Here is a 19,436-nt window from a genome sequence, read left to right on the forward strand (position 1 = left end):
CATTCCATAGAAGGTCTTACCAATACAGCTAAGAAATCATCTACAAGATCCATCTCCCTGCCCTAACAGGGACCCTGGTCATTCTTCTGGCTGTTTTTAAAATAGTTCTTCTTTCTTCTTTTTCTGTTTTTCTTCTGACTACAAGAGTTATGCCAAAATGGAGTATTGTATGTTTATTGTACAAAATTTGGAATGTCCACCTTTGATTGTCTGTTCAGGATAAACTGAGAGAAGTGAAATTAGTGGATCAAAGGTATGCCCATTGGGTAGCCTCAATTTATGCTCCCTCCTGCCAAGATGACAGTGCCCACTCACCAACATCAGGATTTAATCATGTTTTAATATTTTCCAGGATTATTGACTAAGAAATACCTCATTTTAATTTGCATTTTCTTGGTTTTGAGTGAGGCTGAATATTTTTGCATGTATTCTCAGAAAATCCCAGCTGAGCTTCTGCTTTCCCTTTCTCAAAAGAGGCAGTTCTTTACCTGTTTTTCTTTTCTTTTCTTATGAGGTCTGGGGATAAGGCAGCCCCAGGGGATAGGATGGAGGACTTGGTCTGGCCATCATATGCTCATATATGTGGTGTCTGAGTCCTTGAACAAAAGTTCCAGGAAACATAAAATCCTTAAATGTGTATTTTCACTTTGGGAGTGGAGCGTGCGTGATAACTTAGAGAAACCCTATAGTTTCAGACTCAGCCAAGAGATGTAATTCTTCTTAGCAAAATGGTTGGGGCAGCCATCTTTGTATACCCAGGGCCCAGGGCCTGACATACTGTAGGCCTATAGATCGAGTAATTAAATCCTGCTTTCACCTGAAGCCCTGGTGGTACAATGGTTAAGAGCGCAGGCTGCTAACCAAAAGATTGGCAGTTCAAATCCACCAGCCACTCCTTGGGAACCCTATGAGGCAGTTCAACTCTGTCCTATAGAGTTCCTATGAGTTGGGTTTCAGAGTCAGAATTGACTCAATGGCAATGTGTTTGTTTTTTGGGGTTTTTTTGTTGTTGTTTTTGTTTTTGATTTTGTTTTGGTCTTTGACCTGATAGATAATCCTTCTGACTCTAAATGAATTATCTGTGCAAAAAAAATTATGCTTCCCAGTTCTCTTGCACATACTTATTTAGAATCCCTTGGAGTTGTTTTTAGTTTGGGTCTGAAATAGTCCCCTCAGTGTTCTGGAAAACAGATATTACAAATCCTGACTGGCTGGTAGAAATTCCAGAAAGGGCCAAGAGTAAGTGGCAGTATAAATATACCGCGGGTAGGTCCAACAGGAGCAGTTTTATGGCAGGCATGTCCTTGGGTCCAGAGCTGGCCAGGCTGCCTAGGTAACCCAGTGTATCTGCCTTCTAGAAGACCACATTCTCAGGAGTGTGAATGGTCTTTTTTTGGTTATCTCCTATCTTTCTTTGCCCCCAGGGAAGGACTCTACTTGACTTACCACTTAGAAGAGTTCTATTAAAATAATTTATAAGGAAACGAGAGACAACTGGAATCCCGCAAATCTTAGGGCCAGTAGGAACTGAGAGAATATCTGGTGTTCTGATTCTCAACCTACCCACCACTAACCATTCTAACATAACTGTCAGTGACCAGGACAATGTAATTGTCAGCTCAAGGTCAAATGGTCCGTGGGGAGCCCATGAAGACTTCAGAGCATGGAGGGCTTCAGAGCATCATTCTGGCTGCTCTGTAAGAGGAAGAAGGCTGGGACCAAGTCAAAGTTGGAGGTAGGGAGATAAGGTTAAGGGCTTGGGATAGAGTGGCAGAGGAGCTAGAGGCAAATGGATGGTTGGAGAGATATTTAGGATGTCCAACTGACAGAATTAGATGACTGATAGGAGGGGGGGTGAAAGAGAAGGTAGTGTCAAGATGACCTCCAGGCTTCTGGTGTGGGTCTGTGGGCAGATGGTGGGGCCATCACTGGGGTATGGAGGTGAGAAAGAGCAGGTCTGGCAGGAAGATAAGTTCAGGGGCAAGTCGTATTAGAGGCAGTGGCATCGCTAAGGAGGTGTGTGGGGGGAGTGCGGACCACAGCCCCTGACACTGTCAGAGGGGGTGACACCAAAATGACCCCAGAGTCCCTGGCAGTGGCAGGCAACCAGGGGCCGAAGTGGGAGGGGCTGCCAAGGCGGTGGCGTCGCTAGGGTTGGTGTCACACGTCACCCAGAGCAGTAATTCGCTCACCACCACCACCACCCACCCACCCTCACCCGCCAGTCAGGATTCTGGCGGACAGGAGCTTGGAGAAGAAAGTCTCTGCCTTGGCCAATGGGAGATGGGAGGAGCTGCGGGGGAATCGCTGGAGGTAGGGCCGGCCTGCCCCCGGGGTGAGGGGGGGAAGGAGGACACTATGAGTTACTGCACTGGGTGACACCAACCCTAGTGACACCACTGGTGAGGCACCCATGGGGCCTCCACAGAGTCTATTACTATTACCCATTGCCTCCAGTTGATTCCGACTCGTAGCGACCTTACAGGACAGAGTAGAACTGCCCCATAGGGTTTCCAAGGAGCAGATGGTGGATTAGAACTGCTGACTTTTTGGTTATCAGCCCAGCTCTTAACTACTTCACCACCAATGCTGCAGAGAATCTAGGTGGTTGAAAATAATGGTGTGGAGAGGGGTCTAATGAAAGGAAGCTTCGGTGGTCAGAATAGAAGTGGAGAGGAAGCCATGGAGGAAAGGACCAAGTGAGATGGATGCTAATAACAATAAAGAATTGCAGAGGCCGCTCAGTTTGGGGTTTGCAAAGTGGGATCGGTCACGTGGAGGGCGCTCAACCACGTGACTGACTGCAGGGTCCGGTAGCCTAGCTCTCACCCTAGCTCTCACCCTATTCCCCTTCAAAACCGGAGGGCGGACTTGACCCCTCCTAGGCCAGCCTCTCGGCCAGCTCTGTCCTTCTCCGTGATTGGATAGGCTTGCTGTCCGTCAAGGGCCCGCCCCCGAAGATAGACCAATCAGAGATGGCTGGAGGACGCTTCCTTCTCGAGCCGTGTCCAGAGGAGGGGCCGCTTCGGGAAGTCGAGGCCGGAGCGGCTGCAGCGACTGCGGCGGCTGTACGCAGGCGCAGAGCTGACCGGACGTATCTGCTGGTGGCGGCGCAAGCTGGTGAAAGGAGTGCTGGGCTCTGAAGTAGGTAAGGGGACGAAACGGGGTTTGGACGCTTCCTCCCACGCTCGGCCTTGCCCGCACCTGGCCCTCCCTGGCCCGCTGCACCGGCTCAGGTGATGGGGCGGTGAGCGGAGGTAAGGTGAGGGGGCGGGCCGACGGCCGGGAGGGATGGGCTGGGGCCACAGTCGCCCCACTCGCGCTCATGCACCACGTGGTCCCGAAGACTAGCCAGAGACCCTTGTCTGCGTACCCCGCATCCGCACTAGCTGCTTCAGCCCTTCGAGCACCCCTGTAAGCTCGGCGTCTCGACTGGGTTTCCCCCTCTTACAGGCCGGAGAGCTGAGGCTCAGAGACACCGACTCAGTCGCCACAGGGCACCCAGCTGGGACGCGGCCGCGCCGGTTTGGAGGGAGACCTGGCTTGGTGGACTTCCGAGCCCTCCCTCTTAACTGTTCGGCTGTGGTCAGAGGCTTGAACTTGGGCCCATTTTATTTTTTTAAGGGCGCGAAATTGTTTGGCTCCGGGCTGCGGCGGACGACTTTGGATCAAGCACCGGTGCCCGCCTTCTCTGCAGGGCCCGGGTCGGCCAGGCGCTTTCTCCGCCTCCTGCCTGACCGCTCCTGCCCCCGAGTTCAGCGGGGTGAGGTAAGGAGGGGGCACTTCCGCGATGTGGGAGCTCCAGCAGATAGACTGGGGGTGGGCAGAATTCATTAACGAAATCCGAAAACGCGTGGGCAACGCGTCTCTTCCCCGGTCACCCGAGAAAAGCTAATTATAATAGGGCAGCTTTTTTTGTCTAAGGAAAATTACCACTCGAGGCTGGTGAAGGTGCTTGGAATCTGGTTCCTTCGTGCCCTGTGAAGGCGGTGTGAACCATATGGAAATCAGTTTGGCAATATGAGCCTGTATCCTTTGACCTAGTGATTCCTCCTTTGAGAAATAAGTAGGATAAATCTAAGCAGGGAAAGGGTTGCTGCATGAGGCAATGCAGTTTGTTGTTTTACGAATAGCTGGCCGTCGGAAATGCCCTCCCAATCCCCCACCATTGAGGATAGTTAGGTAAATTGTGTTTCTGCTGAAATGGGCTATTACACATCCATTAAATGTAATACGAAAAAGTAGACTCAAAGCTGTGGTTACAACTACGTAAAAGTTGGCACAGAATGACTAGAGGTGTATACATCTAATGATAAAAATAATTACTTTTTTTTTAAGCAGGAGGATCGTATTTTATTAAATCCTCAAAAAACCTTAGGAGACTAATGTGATTCCCACCCTACTGATGGGCAACTGGAGCTTGGACATGTGAAGTAGGGTGTCTGATGCTAAACAGCTAGTGCTGTACATTGTGTGCTGTTGGACCTCTGAAAATGCCACATTTAGCCAGTATTTTAGGGCCTACTATGTGCCAGCAGGAAACCCTGGTGGTGTAGTGGTTGAGAGATACAGCTGCTAACCCAAAGGTCAGCAGTTCGAATCCACCATGCGCTCCTTGGAAACTCTACGGGGCAATTCTACTCTGCCTGGTAGAGTCGCTATGAATCTGATTGACTCGATCACAACGGGGTTTTTTGTGTTTTGTTTTGGAGCCAGGCACAGGGCTGGGCACCGGAGAGCTGCTGGTGAGTAAGGCAGCCACAATTTTTGATTCCTGGAAGTTTATAGACTAGTGGGGGAGAAGTGCTTAAATAAACACTTAAATTCTGCTGGGGAGAGTGCAAGCATGGGAGCTAGACATTAGGCTCCGGGCAGGGAAGGATTTGGGAAGGGGAGAAAAAGAAGGCCAGTGGGCCAGCTGAGAGGAAGGAGTGAGCTCTGTGGGGGAGCCCTCAGTTGCTCTGTAACAGCAGAGTATATTAAAAAAAAAAAACTCCTGTTTTCCAAATTTTCTAAAATGTTTTTATGTGTTATAATGGGGGGTGGACAGATAAGAAGACTTACTTATTTTGAGTTCGGTCAACTCTTTTAGTTTACCTTAAACCACTTTTGTTCAAGATGTTAGTAAATTAAATGTTTTCACAAATCAGTATTTTTTTAGAAATTAAATTTAAAACTTTAAACTCTTTAATTTTTAGGTGTTTAAAAAATCCCTTCTGCTGAAGGAACTTATTTGCTGGGATAGTTTCAGAATGTCAAGTACTGTGTCTTACTGGGTCTTAAATTCTGCAAGGAACAGCATCACCACATTACAAGCGGGCAGACGTTTATACTCAAGATGTGTCTCAAACGGGAATAAATCAAAATGGAGGCTCTTTTCCCGGGTGCCGGCCACCCTGAAAGACAATTCCCCTTGTGGCAGCTTTGCTCTGCAGAAAGCTTACAGACACACATCTACAGAAGAAGATGATTTCCACTTGCAGCTAAGTCCCGCGCAGGTGAATGAAGTGCTTCGAGCCGGTGAGTCAGCCTACAAGATTCTTGACCTTGACAGCAGAGTCCCAAATTCAGTGTTGCGATTTGAGAGCAACCAGCTGGCCGCTAATTCCCCAGTGGAGGACCGGCGAGGTGTAGCCTCCTGCCTGCAGACCAGCGGGTTGATGTTTGGCATCTTCGATGGCCATGGTGGCCACGCATGTGCACAGGCAGTAAGCGAGAGGCTCTTCTACTATGTGGCAGTGTCACTGATGTCCCATCAGACCCTGGAGCAGATGGAGGGAGCAATGGAAAGCATGAAGCCCCTACTTCCCATCCTGCAGTGGCACAAGCACCCAGGGGACAGTATCTACAAGGATGTCACGTCAGTGCATCTTGACCACCTCCGCGTCTACTGGCAGGAGCTGCTTGACCTGCACATGGAAATGGGACTGAGCATCGAGGAAGCGTTAACGTACTCCTTCCAGAGACTGGATTCTGACATCTCACTGGAAATCCAGGCTCCCCTGGAAGATGAGCTGACAAGGAACCTTTCGCTCCAGGTTGCTTTCTCTGGGGCAACAGCTTGCATGGCCCATGTCGATGGAGTTCACTTGCATGTGGCAAATGCTGGTGACTGCCGGGCCATCCTTGGTGTTCAGGAGGACAGTGGGATGTGGTCTTGTCTGCCCCTCACCCGCGACCACAATGCCTGGAACCAGGCTGAGCTGTCACGGCTAAAGAGGGAGCACCCCAAGTCGGAGGACAGGACGATCATCATGGATGACAGGCTACTGGGTGTCCTCATGCCCTGCAGGGCCTTTGGGGACGTCCAGCTAAAGTGGAGTAAAGAGCTGCAGCACAGCGTCCTGGAGCGGGGCTTCAATACCGAGGCACTCAACATTTACCAGTTCACCCCCCCACACTACTACACTCCACCCTACCTGACTGCTGAGCCCGAGGTCACATACCACAGGCTGAGGCCCCAGGATAAGTTCCTCGTGCTGGCCTCCGATGGCCTGTGGGATGTGCTGGACAATGAAGTCGTGGTGAGGCTGGTGGTGGAGCACCTGGACGAGGCAGGTCGGCACAAGCCCGACTTGGCCCAGAGACCCACCAACCTGGGCCTCATGCAGAGCCTGCTGCTACAGAGGAAAGCCAAAGGGCTCCACGCTGCCGACCAGAATGCAGCCACACACCTGATCAGACATGCCATTGGGAGCAACGAGTATGGGGAACTGGAGCAGGAGCGGCTGACGGCGATGCTGACATTGCCGGATGACTTGGCAAGGATGTACAGGGATGATATCACTGTCACTGTGGTATATTTTAACTCAGACTCAATTGACACATACTACAAGGGGGGCTAAGAGTCTCCCATCCTACTGGCAAGGTTAACTTAAATGCTTTTCTAAAACATTTTCACTTACTCTTAAACTGGCTATTCACACCTTACCATTAAAATGGCAGGCAGATGGAGCTTGCAAAATAATACGTTAACCTGAGGAAAACAGCTGAACATAGGTTTAAAACAATAACAGATTTCACGTCTCTGCATGTTTTGGTCAATCCTCTGTGCAGCGAGGGCAGAGCATAGAGACCATAGCATTGGCCTGGGGTCACAAAGCCCAAGTCCTTTTATGAAGACACTTAGTCAAAATGTGTTTGCCTGAGTAAATTTAGTCATGATGCTAAGAATAAAGAGCATCAGGACCTTCTGAGGTCTTGCTGCAAAACCTGCATACTTGATAATTCTGAACTCACAATCATGGACAACTAGACTTTAAAGGGAGGTTTTATTGTTTGTTTTTTAATTACTAAGGCCTAGGTTTACAAACCAAACTACAGGACACTTTTCTATGGAGTATCCTAACCTTTTTTTGTTATTACACTTGTGAAAACCTTTTTGTAATGCTATTTCTGTCTTAGTTTATTTTCCAAGCGTGCTTGGAACAACTTGTCCTGGCTCTCAGCTGAGGGTGAGAGGGGCTAGGGCTCTGGACCAGCTGAATTTACTTGTACAGCTTTCATCACCTTGGCTGAGTCGCACCCCCTGAGCCTTTGACCCATACAAGGAGGTAACGCATGTCTGAGCCTTAACACCTGGCCTTTCCTGCACTGGTAAAATGTCTTCCTGGGCTTAGCCTCTGGGGGGTTATTCTTAGCACTTAACCCTTCTGATTATGCCTCTGAAAGTTCTGTTAATTCCACCTAACATAATCCTTCTACCTCTGGTTATGCTGATCCCCTCACCCTGCTCCTGCTGACGGCACAATCCTGTCTCAAAAGAATCTTTTGCAGGTTTCCTTTTCAAGTGGTTATTGGGAATGAGAAAAATGTGATCTCACCGGTAGCTATGACAGACATGCAGACAGGACAAGCTTATCCTGTAGATTACGGACTTGGGCTTCAGCCTGAAATTATAGAGGGGAAAACTTGAAGGATGAGAAGAGTCACTAACTGAGGCTGTCTGTCTGCATTCGGGGAGGAGGGAGACTTAACCAGAGGGAACACTTGCCCCTAGACTGTGGGATAAATCACCATTGCTACTCCCTCTGGAACTAGACCAGATTTAGTATAGTATTTGGGGCAAAAAATAAAACATAACCTGCAGTGGTTTCCGTGGGCTGTACAGTCATTGTATTTACTCAAAAATTAAGCCATTGGGATACTTGTGGGGGAGATAAATTTCATCTTCTCGTGCTAGCCTGTGACATTTTAATGAACAGGAAGTATATCCCTAATTGGAAGCACAAACAATCCTACAAAACTGACAATTTTATTTTCCTGCACAAAATTGGGCAGAATTCTCCAATGTAGTTGAACTGTGTTAGTCAGTCCCTCTCCTCAGTTCACCCCCTCACACCATCTACTGAAAAGAAAAGCAAATAACTAGGTTTGGCTTCCTCGTTTTGTTTCTGTCCCAGCTGACATTAGCCTAAGCCTTGGGATACTTGTAGTTTGGGGACATTTCCCTGTGCATTTTCCAGTGCAACTTATTCAGTGTTGTGGCTTCATCTAAGAATTCTCTTTTTAGGCGCTTAAGCCTTGGTTCTTGTATTCAGAAGTCATTAGTATTCCTTCTGATCTCTTTGATCTTAATTCAAAAATAAAATGTGAATCATTACCATTCTGCTAGCATGAAGGTTTATTGCTAGAATTGAGGACTCCACTTGTCTGACATTCTTTGTTCTTTATGCCGGCTAAACCCTGGAGTATCTTGGGATTACAGTGTCTGAATCCTATTTTGGAGCCTAACATGGGTCATAAATATATCTGATTCAGTAGTCTGTGGGACAGCTGAGAGAATCCAGAAGTTCCACCTGTTTCTCTAAGTGTGTCTGTTTTTTCTCCGCCTAATAGATTTCGCTGTATTCTAGTTGCTACGTTGAGAAAGAAGAAAGGATAGTTTATTGTCTGCCTTTTCCCACTGTGAACTCTGTCAGCTCTTCCCAGGAACGGTGGTCCGGGGAGTGCCTGCTGGTTTAACCACGATTCTGCTGTTACTGGTCTTCCCGAGGCACATGGGCCACTGCTTGAGGACACTGGGATTTGAGAGGGGGTTAGTAGCACTTGTCAGATCTTCCAAAGCATTTATCATTCCTTTTATGGAGAGGTATCAATATTGAGACTTTTAAAATAAACTAAAATGAGATTAAAAGTTTTATATTTTAGATGTAACTTTTGAAGAAAATAACCTTTGGTGTTTCAAATTTATCATGTTAAGTAAGAAACTTCGGTAATATTGGCATAATTTATGTTTTATATATAAATACAGCTCTGCTTACCCTGGGAATTGATCATGATGGATAGAAAAGATGGTATTAGTTCTAAATCCAAATTAATATGCTAGATCAAGTTATGTTGATTCACCTTTCTGAGATGTTATTTGTAACATTAAAGCTAATTTATTATAATGAGAATGTAAACTTTGAGGTACTTTAATATATAAACATGTTTTTCCCAGAAGTACAATTGGCCTAAAAGATCTTCTTTGGGACACATTGGGTAAAGTTCTGTTTAGACACGGTACCTTTTATGTGTAAATGAAGTTTAAATAGCTCAAGCTTGAGTTAAAGATTAGGATAATTAATTATAGGGAACAAAAAAATGTGTTCAGAATGCACCTGGCTTGACTCTTCTGTCTGTTAGCCCCTGATGACTTGTCTTCCTCTCACAGCTTTTGGGAAGCCTGAACTTCCCAGGTTAAACCAGAGAGGCCTGGAACTGAGCCACCCTACTTTCATCTTGAAGTGGTTCATTTGTCTCTAAATGTGACTCTCTTCCGTGGCAGAGAAAGCCCTGACGTAGCCTTGGATCTGGGGTGTAAAGGCTGGTGGTACCACTCATGATGTAAGCTGCCACGTGCATCACTTGAGTGAAAAACGTGCTTTAAAGGGGCAGGGGCTGAGTCCCTTGCACCTCAGGCCCCTGCTGTTTAACTTGTCTCCTGGAAAATATTTCTTACCAAGCATCTCCTTGGAAAAATCATTAACCATGTTCTTTAATAATTACTGACATTTTTATTTTAAGCTGTATACCAATGTTTGTATTTGACACTGATTTTCTAACCATCAGAGATATTTAAATAAGACTTGTAAATAAAAGAAGCAAAATGAAGTTTGGTTTCTTTTGGTCTGAATACTAATTTTTTTAGGCCTTAGGGTACAAGATTAGGCCAGGCTTTGTTTCACTACGTTTATCTGGCACTGGAAGGTCTTAGGCTGTTCAGGAGTCCACCCAAAAGAGAAGTTTTGTGCTGTGCAGATCTTCGGTGGCTGCTGACCACACAGGAAATCCTCATTTAGTGTTAATCATGTGTGTGGACCTGAAAAGAAGAAAGAGAAGGTGAAGACTTGTTGTGAGGGTCTCCACACACTCTGTGCCAAAGCCTGCTGAATTTTGATGTTATTTAACTGAGCTTTTAATACCGACTTGTAAACACCAGGCTCTGTGTTAATATTAAATGCAGAGCCAGCTTTGAGGAAAGGACTAAATAGCTACCTAGGTAGAGTAGGAGAGTAGGGAAGGAAGCCTACTACTTCACTCGTCCCTTCCCCCCGCCATTAGCTGGTGCTGTATTGCATTCCATCGGGAGTGATTTCGCTCAGTTCTGAGGACTGCTCCAGTGGGTACTTGTTAAAATGTAAATAAGTCATTAATACTTCAGCATAAATTAGAGATGTTAGGTCAGCTTTCACTGGGCTGGATGGTTAAACTGGGCTTTAAGGAGGAGCAGATTTCGGGTAGGGAAGGGTGGAGAGAGGAGTGTTTGGAGTCTGTAGTGCCTTTTTAATATGATAAAACAGACTCAGAGGTTGAGGAACTTGTGCCAGACACTAGTAGGGCCATATTTTAAACTAAGCCCAGCGCCCATGTGCTTGTACCAATACTGAGCTTTCAGGAGATAATGCTTGAAAAATCTCTTATTACACAATTTTGCCCTGGGGTTGGGGGAGTGGGGTGGAGAGGGAGGTGGTGTTGGAAGGAGGATAGAAAGCTGTGTGTTTTGGTTGTTGCTGAGAAAAAGATAAAGACTTCTAATTCTTGGTTCCACTTTGGCTTCTATAAATCAAACTACATGAACTAAGTTATTCATTTCAGTGTCCCATCATCTTGGAACATGGTAAAAATAGCGGTGGGTGGTGGAGTGGGGGGACAGGGAGAACTAAATCCAAAAATGTTGAGCTCTTTGGGTTCTTTAACTCAATACTACTCACTCCACTGCGGTCGAGTTGATTCCGACTCACAGCGACCCTATAGGACAGAGTAGAACTGCCCTGTAGAGTTTCCAAGGAGCGCCTGGTGGATTCAAACTGCGACCTTTTGGTTAGCAGCCGTAGCACTTAACCACTACGCCACCAGAGTTTCCGGGTTCTTTAACAAGAGGGGGAAAATTAAGTATACGCTGTTCTTTCACCTCTAGATTTTTTGTTTCCACTTTACTTGGTCACCCTCAGACTCTTGGGTGGCCATCTCTCTAAGCGACTCCCTCAGGGATGGGTAAACCTTTACTGGACTTGTGTGGGTGAGAGTGTCTTTGCTCCTTTGGCCCCTGGCCTTACCTATTTACTAGCAAACATGTCTTGGTCTGGGAATCCCCTGGCTGGGAGGAGCAAGGAGGGAGGCAGGAGTGAGAGGGCCAGGGTTCCAGTTCTGACTGTTGCTGGCTAGGGAGTAAGTAGGCTGGGGCACAGGACTTACCCTCACCCCCAGAAAAGTCTGTGGAAGGATTTCTCCAAAGCCCAGACTATCTAAGATGTTAACTTTTCCTGCCTTTCCTGAGATTCTGGAAAGCCCCACTTGCCCAGCCGTGTTCTCCCTATAGCAGATAAGCAGAGGAATGTCCACCACAATCTGCTGTTCTGTCCAGGCCACCCTGCAAAAGCCTTGTAGGCCCCAGGGACAGGCATGCAGAGCTGTGTGTATAGGGGGGGAAGGCATCCAGCTGAAGGCGGGGAGGCCTATGACACTGGGCACAATGGGGACAGTCCAGGGAAAGAAGCAAGTGGAAGGAAGCACAGAAGTGGGTTCAGTCCAGTGGCCTGGCGACAGCACCCCTGGGGGGTTATGGAAGGCGGGGTGCAAGTTGCAGTGAAGGCAGCTTAGGGGGAGCTGGCCCAATGTGGCTGGGGTCAAATAGGAGCCCCTGGGGATGGCTTTCTATGTCACCTACAGGAAGTAAGCAAGGCATGAGTGAGCAGTGACCTCTGAAAGGGCTGTGGGCATAGTTTGCTCTTCATCGGCTGGAGATAGGGTGGGGTGGGGTGGGACGCGGTGCACAAAGTCTCAATCCCTCTATCCTCCCTGCAGGATTGCTGCCAGGCCATGTTGGGCTTTTGTGATAGTGATCTCCTGGAGGGCGGGTCATACCTCACCCATCCCTGTATCCCAGGCCTGGCCCCTGGGTGCACAGGTTGATTGTGGATTGAATGAGGAAGGATGGGAGGACAGATGGATGGGTGGATGGATGGTTTTAGGGAGAAGCAGATGAAGAGGAAGCAGCAAAAGAGAACTCAGAGGAAAACAGTGAGTGGTGGTGTGGAAGGGGAGAGAAGCTAGGAGAGGGGGTGGGGACTGCCCGGTGCCAGAAAACACCATGTGTCTGGGTAGAAGGAAATGGACAATTAGCTAAAAAAAGGATAGTTACAGGAAAGATGAGGGCTGCTCTGTGTTCTCATTTGGGATCAGGACACAAGCCGGGCCTGGATGGGGGCAGGGAGTGGAGTTAAGGACACAGCTCTACAAGAGGTGGGATTCGCTGAGCCAATGGAATGGCCCTTTCTTTAAAACAAAGTGATGGGCGGGCAGCAGGTGAACATCATCAGAGCCTGTTCCTTGGCTCATGGGAAGGGAGAATATGGGTTCACTTGGATCCCTAGGGGTCCAGCTAATCCCACACTGGACTTGGATTCAGAGGGATGGAGGAGCTGAGTCTCTCCCAAGCTCTGCCTGGTGACTTGATTACTAAATCCTGGAGATGGCATGATGGGGCACCAGTGGGGAGTTCCCAGGCCCTTTGCTTTGGAGTTTTGTGGATATGGAGAGGTCTTGAGAAAAAGGGCTCCCTTGAACTTGAATGGAAACCCTGGTGGTGTAGTGGTTAAGAGTCTGGCTGCTAACCAAAAGTTCAGCAGTTCGAATCCACCAGGCGCTCCTTGGAAACCTCATGGGGCAGTTGACTCTGTCCTATAGGGTCACCATGAGTCAGAATCAACTCCATGGCAGTGGGTTTGGTTTTGAACTTGAATGGTGGTGGTGTGAGGCCAGAGGCTGCCTCTAGATGTCGCCATCTTGCCATGGCTGGTATCAGCTGCAGCTGGAGTAGGTAGGAAAGTCTGTTCCTAGGAAAATGCAGGCCTTAGCAGGGCCCCTGGAGAGTGTCCACTTCAGGAAGCCTCACTGGACCTTGGATGTCCTCAGGGCTGAGGATGAGGCTGGGGTGGAAGAAGGACCCTGTCCAGTGGCCATCCATCCATCCCTACCTAGCAGGGAAGGGGCAGCTGGGGTTCCTGGCTGAGCCAGAGCCAAGCAGGGGGCTATAAGCGGCGGGAGAATGGCTGCCACCTTGTCCAGCCTTTCAGCTTCCCCCAATGTGCGTGTTCCCATCCGTGGACTGCCCTACATCTCTGTTTCCCACCCCCACCCCACTCCCTGCTCCCTGTAGCCAGTCCCCACGGTCACCATCCCAGTCCAGCAGCCTTAGGGTCCATCCCCTCCTGCCCACCCCGCAGCCCCAAGAATGATCCAGACAACCTTTTTCCCTCTTACCCCCAAAACAGGTGGCTCCTCCAGCCAACTCTGCTCACCACATGGCAGAATGATCTTGGTCAGACTCAAATCTGACTTTGTCACTCCTCTTTCTCCCATGGCTCCCAATCACCCTTGGGAGAAAGCCAAGACTCCTCCTTCCCAGGCTGGTCTCCTGGCCTCCTCCCCAGGTATGTGGGCACCATAGTCACACGGAGCTCCATGTTCTTGGAACGTACCAGGCCTTTGGCTTTGCTGTGCTCTCCAGCTGGAACACCCACCACCCGTCCTCCACCTGGCTTACTCCTCCTTACTCAGTGTGACTTTACTAACACATCACCTCCCTGAGAAGTCTTCCCTGACTCCCTGGGACAGTCGGCTACTCCTGATTTCCGTAGCACTGGGACCTCTTCAGATAGCTCCTGTCTGTCTGTCTGCCTGCACCTTCGGCAGCACTAGGGACCTGACTGATTCTCCTCTGGGTCCCCAAGGCACACTATAGGCATTCCACACATGCATTTGAAATTTTAGGGAAGAAGGAGTGAGGAAAAAGAAAGAGGTCTTCCTCTCCACCCCACAAGCTAGAGTCACTCCTTCCAAAACACATACCTCACATGCCCCCTGACCAGGCAGCAACTTTAGACAGGAGTGAGCTATTGGCCTGCGGAAGCATTCTAGCAGAAGCTGGGGAAGCACTTGACAAGTAGTGAATTGGATGGACTGTAAGTGTTTTCAACCTGAGGCTGGCCTCTCTGCCTGTGCCTGGGGCAGAGGCCATGTGGACACAACCTTCAGCCCAGATGAGAGCAAACCTTATGTATGGCTGTCCCACAGGTACCCAATCCGTCTGACCCACGGGGCTGGGAAGGCGAGAACAGATGGAGCTAAGGAGGGGTGTGCCCCATTGAAGGGTGGGAAGGGGGGGCAACAAACTGAAGCCTGCCCTACTCCCCTGATCCTGTGGCCCCGAACTGGTCTCTGATTCTCCTCCCTGCCTTGGGCCTGGGAAGGGCCCAGAACTCCTCAGTCACACAGTGAGGCCTGCCCTCCAGCCCAGCACCTGTCAGAGTTTATTTCTAAGAGAAAGAGAGAGAGAATCATGCAACTGCACAAGGGGGTTTGCACAAAAATGGTCATGGCGCCGAAGTCTGTAAGAGAAACTGGACACCACCGGCATGTCCTTTTCCAGGGTACTGAACAAAGAGGTTTCGGAGCATCCATCCTCAAGGCCTTTAAGAATGATGGTGAGAAATTGGTCTCAACCCACCTGGATCAAAGGAGAATGAAGACCACCAAGGTCACATGATAACTATGAGCCCAAGAGACAGAAAGCGCCACATGAACCGGAGACTTACATCGTCCTGAGACCAGAAGAACTAGATGGTGCCCGGCCACAACCGATGACTGCCCTGACAGGGAGCACAACAGAGAACCCCTGAGGCAGCAGGAGATCAGTGGGATGCAGACCCCAAATTCTCATAAAAAAAACCAGACTTAATGGTCTGACTGAGACTAGAGGAATCCCGGCAGTCATGGTCTCCAAACCTTCTGTTGGCCCAGGACAGGAACCATTCCCGAAGACAACTCATCAGACATGGAAGGGACTGGACAATGGGTAGGAGAGAGATGCTGATGAAGAGTGAGCTACTTGTACAGGTGGACACTTGAGACTGTGTTGGCGTCTCCTGTCTGGAGGGGAGATGGGAGGGTAGAGAGGGTTAGAAACTGGCAAAATTGTCACGAAAGGAGAGACTGGAAGGGCTGACTCATTAGGGGGAGAGTAAGTGGGAGTATGGAGTAAGTTGTATATAAGCTTATATGTGACAGACTGACTTGATTTGTAAACGTTCACTTAAAGCTCAATAAAAATTATTTAAAAAAAAAAAAACAATGATGAGGGATCTCTCTTATTTGACAGAAAACTGTTCGTGATACTCTAAATGAGGGAGGGGGCAGATTACAAAGCAGCATGTACCAGGAGACCACTAAGTTGGAATCCATCCCCCAGCCCTCATACTGCCCCTCAGCTCCCTTGTGATTTACCCCATTGGCCAGTGGCCGGGTGGGGGAGGGAACTGCGACTATATTGGGAAGGGGATGAGATCACCAAAAGGCCGGCTGATTTAGAACTGGGTAACTTTTTCCACCCATGCACTCTCAGAGGCTTCTGTACTGGCTCATAAACCTTGGCGCCAGCCTGCAGGGTGAAGGGGGGCCATGTCCCCTCCCCGGCAGAGTGGAGATGGTGGCTGAAGCTGGACAGGGCTCACGTGCAAGGCTGAAGTTGAAATTGAATGACAAAGTGGGTCTGGGGTTCCCCAGGGCCCAGCCAGGACCCTACTAGAACTTGCTCCTAGTAAAGCTGGGTGCCCTGTCACTTCCCAGGAACCTGTGTGGCAGAAAGTGGATTTTGTGGGCACAGGAATATCCCAGAGGGCAGCCAGCTTGTGGGGAGCTGAGCTGGGACCCTGGGCAGTGCCTTTGATGCTCTGGAATGGTATGTCTTAGGGTTCCTATCTGCCAGCCTGGCCCTCTCCAGAGGGGACTCTGCCTGTTTCCAGCCAAACCCGGGGGTAGCTGTGGAGAGAAGAGGCCTGGCCTAGGAAGGAAACCGGGGTCCACTCCTGCTCAGCAGATAACTGACTTCAGTTCAGCTCCCACCCCCGGCCTCAATGCCCGTGTTGTGTACCATAGAATCAGTTCCGGTTCCGCAACCCTGTGTGACAGAGCAGAATTACCTCATAGGATTTCCAGGACTAAGCTTTGCAGAAGCAGATCGCCAGGTCTTTTCTCCTGCGGAGCCATGGGATGGGTTCAAACCATCAACCTTTCAGCTATCAGCAGAGCACTTCACCATTGCACCGCCAGGGCTCTTTTAACGCCCATGAAATCCCCTCAGGTCTTTGCTCCAGACATGTGGAAATTTTGCAGCGAGTTCCAACCCCCTATGCTCTGCCACACCTCTGAGCCTTTGGCCAGGCGATTGTCCTAGCCTTCCCCTCTCCAGTTGCATTTGTTGACCACACCCTCTGTCTGAGCTGGGTCAGGTGTCTTCTCTCCCCAGGCCAGGGTCCATCATGCTGGCTTGTCCATGTTCATTTGGGGTGACCCTGAGGGCAGGGGTTGGGTCCAGGGGAAATTCTAGAACATGTTGGATGAAGGAAAGAGAAGACCCCTGGAAGGAATGGAGGGGAAGGGTTCAGAGGAGGACCATCTGTGTGCCCAGCACACTTGTGCCAGGGCCTTGAGGGGGACCAAGGAGTCTCAGGCCCCTCAGACCACACAGCAAATAGCAAGAGAATATGGCTGGGGCACCCTGGGTCTAAGCCTTGTAAGCAAGGAGCAGGAACTGGGCAGAACCAGAATGAACTGGAGCGTCCCTCCTTAGCCTGGGCCCTGTAAAGCAGGGCCAGGAATGGAATTCTCCAGCTGGCTAGAGTTGCTCCTGGAAAATCCCCACAAGCGCTTCCAGAAATGTGCTTATGCGCCTGACTCTGGCTCCTTCAGAGCTGGAGGGGAAGGGGCCTTTCTGCTGCCGGGTGACTCAGGCAAGGTCTTTGCCCTCTCTGGACCCCTGGTCCTAGACTCCAGGCTGGCTGAAGTGAGGATTCACACAGCTATTGAGCACCAGCTGCCAGCTTCACCGAGCTCTCTCAGCCATCCTGAGAGGCAGAGATCAGGGTCCTCATCATTTGAGAAGGAGGCTGACATTCAAAGATGTCAAGTGACTGGTCCCAGGTCATGTAGGTGAGCTAGGAATCAAGCCCCCACCTATCAAGTGTCAGCCTGTACATGGATACAGTCCCTCCCCACCTGCCATCAGGGTCCCCAAAAGGGCAGAGTGAGGCCACAGGCCAAGGATGCCACTTCCAGCTGAGCCCCACCTGACCGAGGCCTGGCCTGGCCTGGTGCCTGCCACTCCCAGAATAACCCTGGCAGTCCTGGGCGTGAATCTCAGGCCATCACCTGGGGCCTATTTTTGTCCCTTTGGGTGACAAGGAAGTCTCACCTTGTGCAGGAACCACTTGGATGGGAATGAATCATGTGATGCCCAATCCCAGCTGACCTTGCTGCCCTGCTGGGAAATGACCCCGGCAGGGAAGGGGGAGGCCTGGCTCAGCCACACTCCCTCGTTCTCCATGTCCCAGCCACTTCCCAGAATCTGGCTTCCTACCTCCTGTCCCCTCTTCTTGGCAGTCCAACCCCCCACCCCCGCCCCGCCACCAACACACACACATGCACGCCATGACCAGGAAACCGAGAGCATCTTCATTTGTCCTTGAGATCCATTGCCAAGTCTTATCACCTGAACAACCAGAAAATTCTCATATCTGCCTCTGGAACAAGCCCATTTCCTCAGGGTCCAGTCTAGCTAGAGGGTTCTAGGATCCAGAGGAGGGGGCAGATGGGACTCTAGCATTTAGAACTTGACTTTCAGAATCCGGGGCCTTGAAATCCTATAGGGCAGTGGCTGGTGATATTTACGGGTAATGGACCCCTTTGAGGAGATGGCAGAAGCTGTGGGCACAACCACACACACCCTAAGAGGTCAAGTACAATCTCAGGAGTTATGACCCCAAAGGTCATTTATAGAGGGGGTGATCCCTGGGGGTGAGACCCATAAATGCAGAGACTTGAGGAGTTCCTCTTTGCAGAAACCAGGGGGGTGGTGGTAGAACTGTCATGATCTGAACTCAGCAGCATAAGATACATGCGTAGAAAAAAGACTGGAAGGAAATCTGGAAAAAATGTTAACTGTGGTAACAAAACAAACAAAAATGGCTGCAGTTGAAATGGCAATAATAATACAGTGGCTCTTTCCACTTTTTGAGGGCCTGTTAGGCACCAGCCCTGTGTTTGTATTATCTCAGTTAATTCCCACAATGGACTTTTCTCTGGCATGCTGTGGCCAATGGCCCATGGGGTGGGCTCTGCAAATCTGGTTGGCTCTTACTAGTCTGCAGCTTCCCTGCAGGTGAATAGGTGAGCTCTTGGGCTCAATCCACAGGGGATGCTGTACGTTCCCTGCCAGCATACTTGGCATGAGAGGGCATGGCTGGTCCCCCTTAGGGATGCCTTTGGGGAGCCAGCCAGGCCCAATGATCTGACCCCGGCCCCCACTTGGCCCTACTCCTCCAAGCACTGGAGCTCGAAATAGCAGCTGCTTGAAAGTTGACAATCAAAGGGCAGCTAAAAAAAGGCCCCTCAGTCTGGGCTCTGTCGCACACGGCTCGTAGCGCCTATTTTGAGGGAGAGGGTGCCGACGTGCCAATGGAAAATCTATGGGGTGGGAGCCTCCAAGGTGGGGGGGCCCATGTGCCTCTCTCTCCTCATCTAGACCCCCACCATTGAGCACACATGCACACACACACACACACACACACACACACACACAGCCTTGGCCCACCTTCCTCACTGTTGGACTTTGTCATCCCTATGACAGCCTAGGAAAAGGATGAGAAACCTGAAACTCAGAGACGAAAAGTGACTTGCCCAGAGTCACATGGCTAGGGCAGGGCAGTCATCTGACTAGGCTCCCATGGTTCACAGTCCAGTGCTCTCCCCATAGAGGTAGCCCCTGCCTATGACTTCACTGGGGAAGCCAACACCTTGTCCTTTGGCGTGTCAAAAGCACAGAGATGGAACATTCTAGGTTGGACTGGGCAGCAAGCTGAGGATGACTCAAGGGTCTTGATGACCACAGAGGGAGA

At 49.8% G+C, this 19,436-nt stretch overlaps 1 protein-coding gene across 2 annotated transcripts; it reads left to right on the forward strand.

Annotated features, from left to right (window-relative positions):
- Positions 1-2,995: 2,995 nt before the first annotated feature.
- PDP2 (pyruvate dehydrogenase phosphatase catalytic subunit 2) lies at positions 2,996-10,082 on the forward strand. Of its 2 annotated transcripts, none has more exons than XM_049863851.1 (3): positions 2,996-3,148; positions 3,625-3,768; positions 5,199-10,082. In XM_049863851.1, exon 3 carries the CDS (start codon positions 5,253-5,255, stop codon positions 6,843-6,845), a length of 1,593 nt encoding a protein of 530 aa, XP_049719808.1. In that variant the 5' UTR covers positions 2,996-3,148; positions 3,625-3,768; positions 5,199-5,252; the 3' UTR covers positions 6,846-10,082. The 2 variants fall into 2 exon arrangements, with proteins under 2 accessions (XP_049719808.1, XP_049719809.1); XM_049863852.1 differs by having other exon boundaries at positions 2,996-3,144.
- Positions 10,083-19,436: the final 9,354 nt, after the last annotated feature.

Source organism: Elephas maximus, chromosome 21 (genome assembly GCF_024166365.1).
Source record: "Elephas maximus indicus isolate mEleMax1 chromosome 21, mEleMax1 primary haplotype, whole genome shotgun sequence".
NCBI classification, from domain to species: Eukaryota; Metazoa; Chordata; class Mammalia; order Proboscidea; family Elephantidae; genus Elephas; species Elephas maximus.

Coding starts and splice junctions, on each gene's coding strand:
- PDP2 (XM_049863851.1), top strand. CDS start 5,253: ATGTCAAGTACTGTGTCTTACTGGGTCTTAAATTCTGCAAGGAACAGC.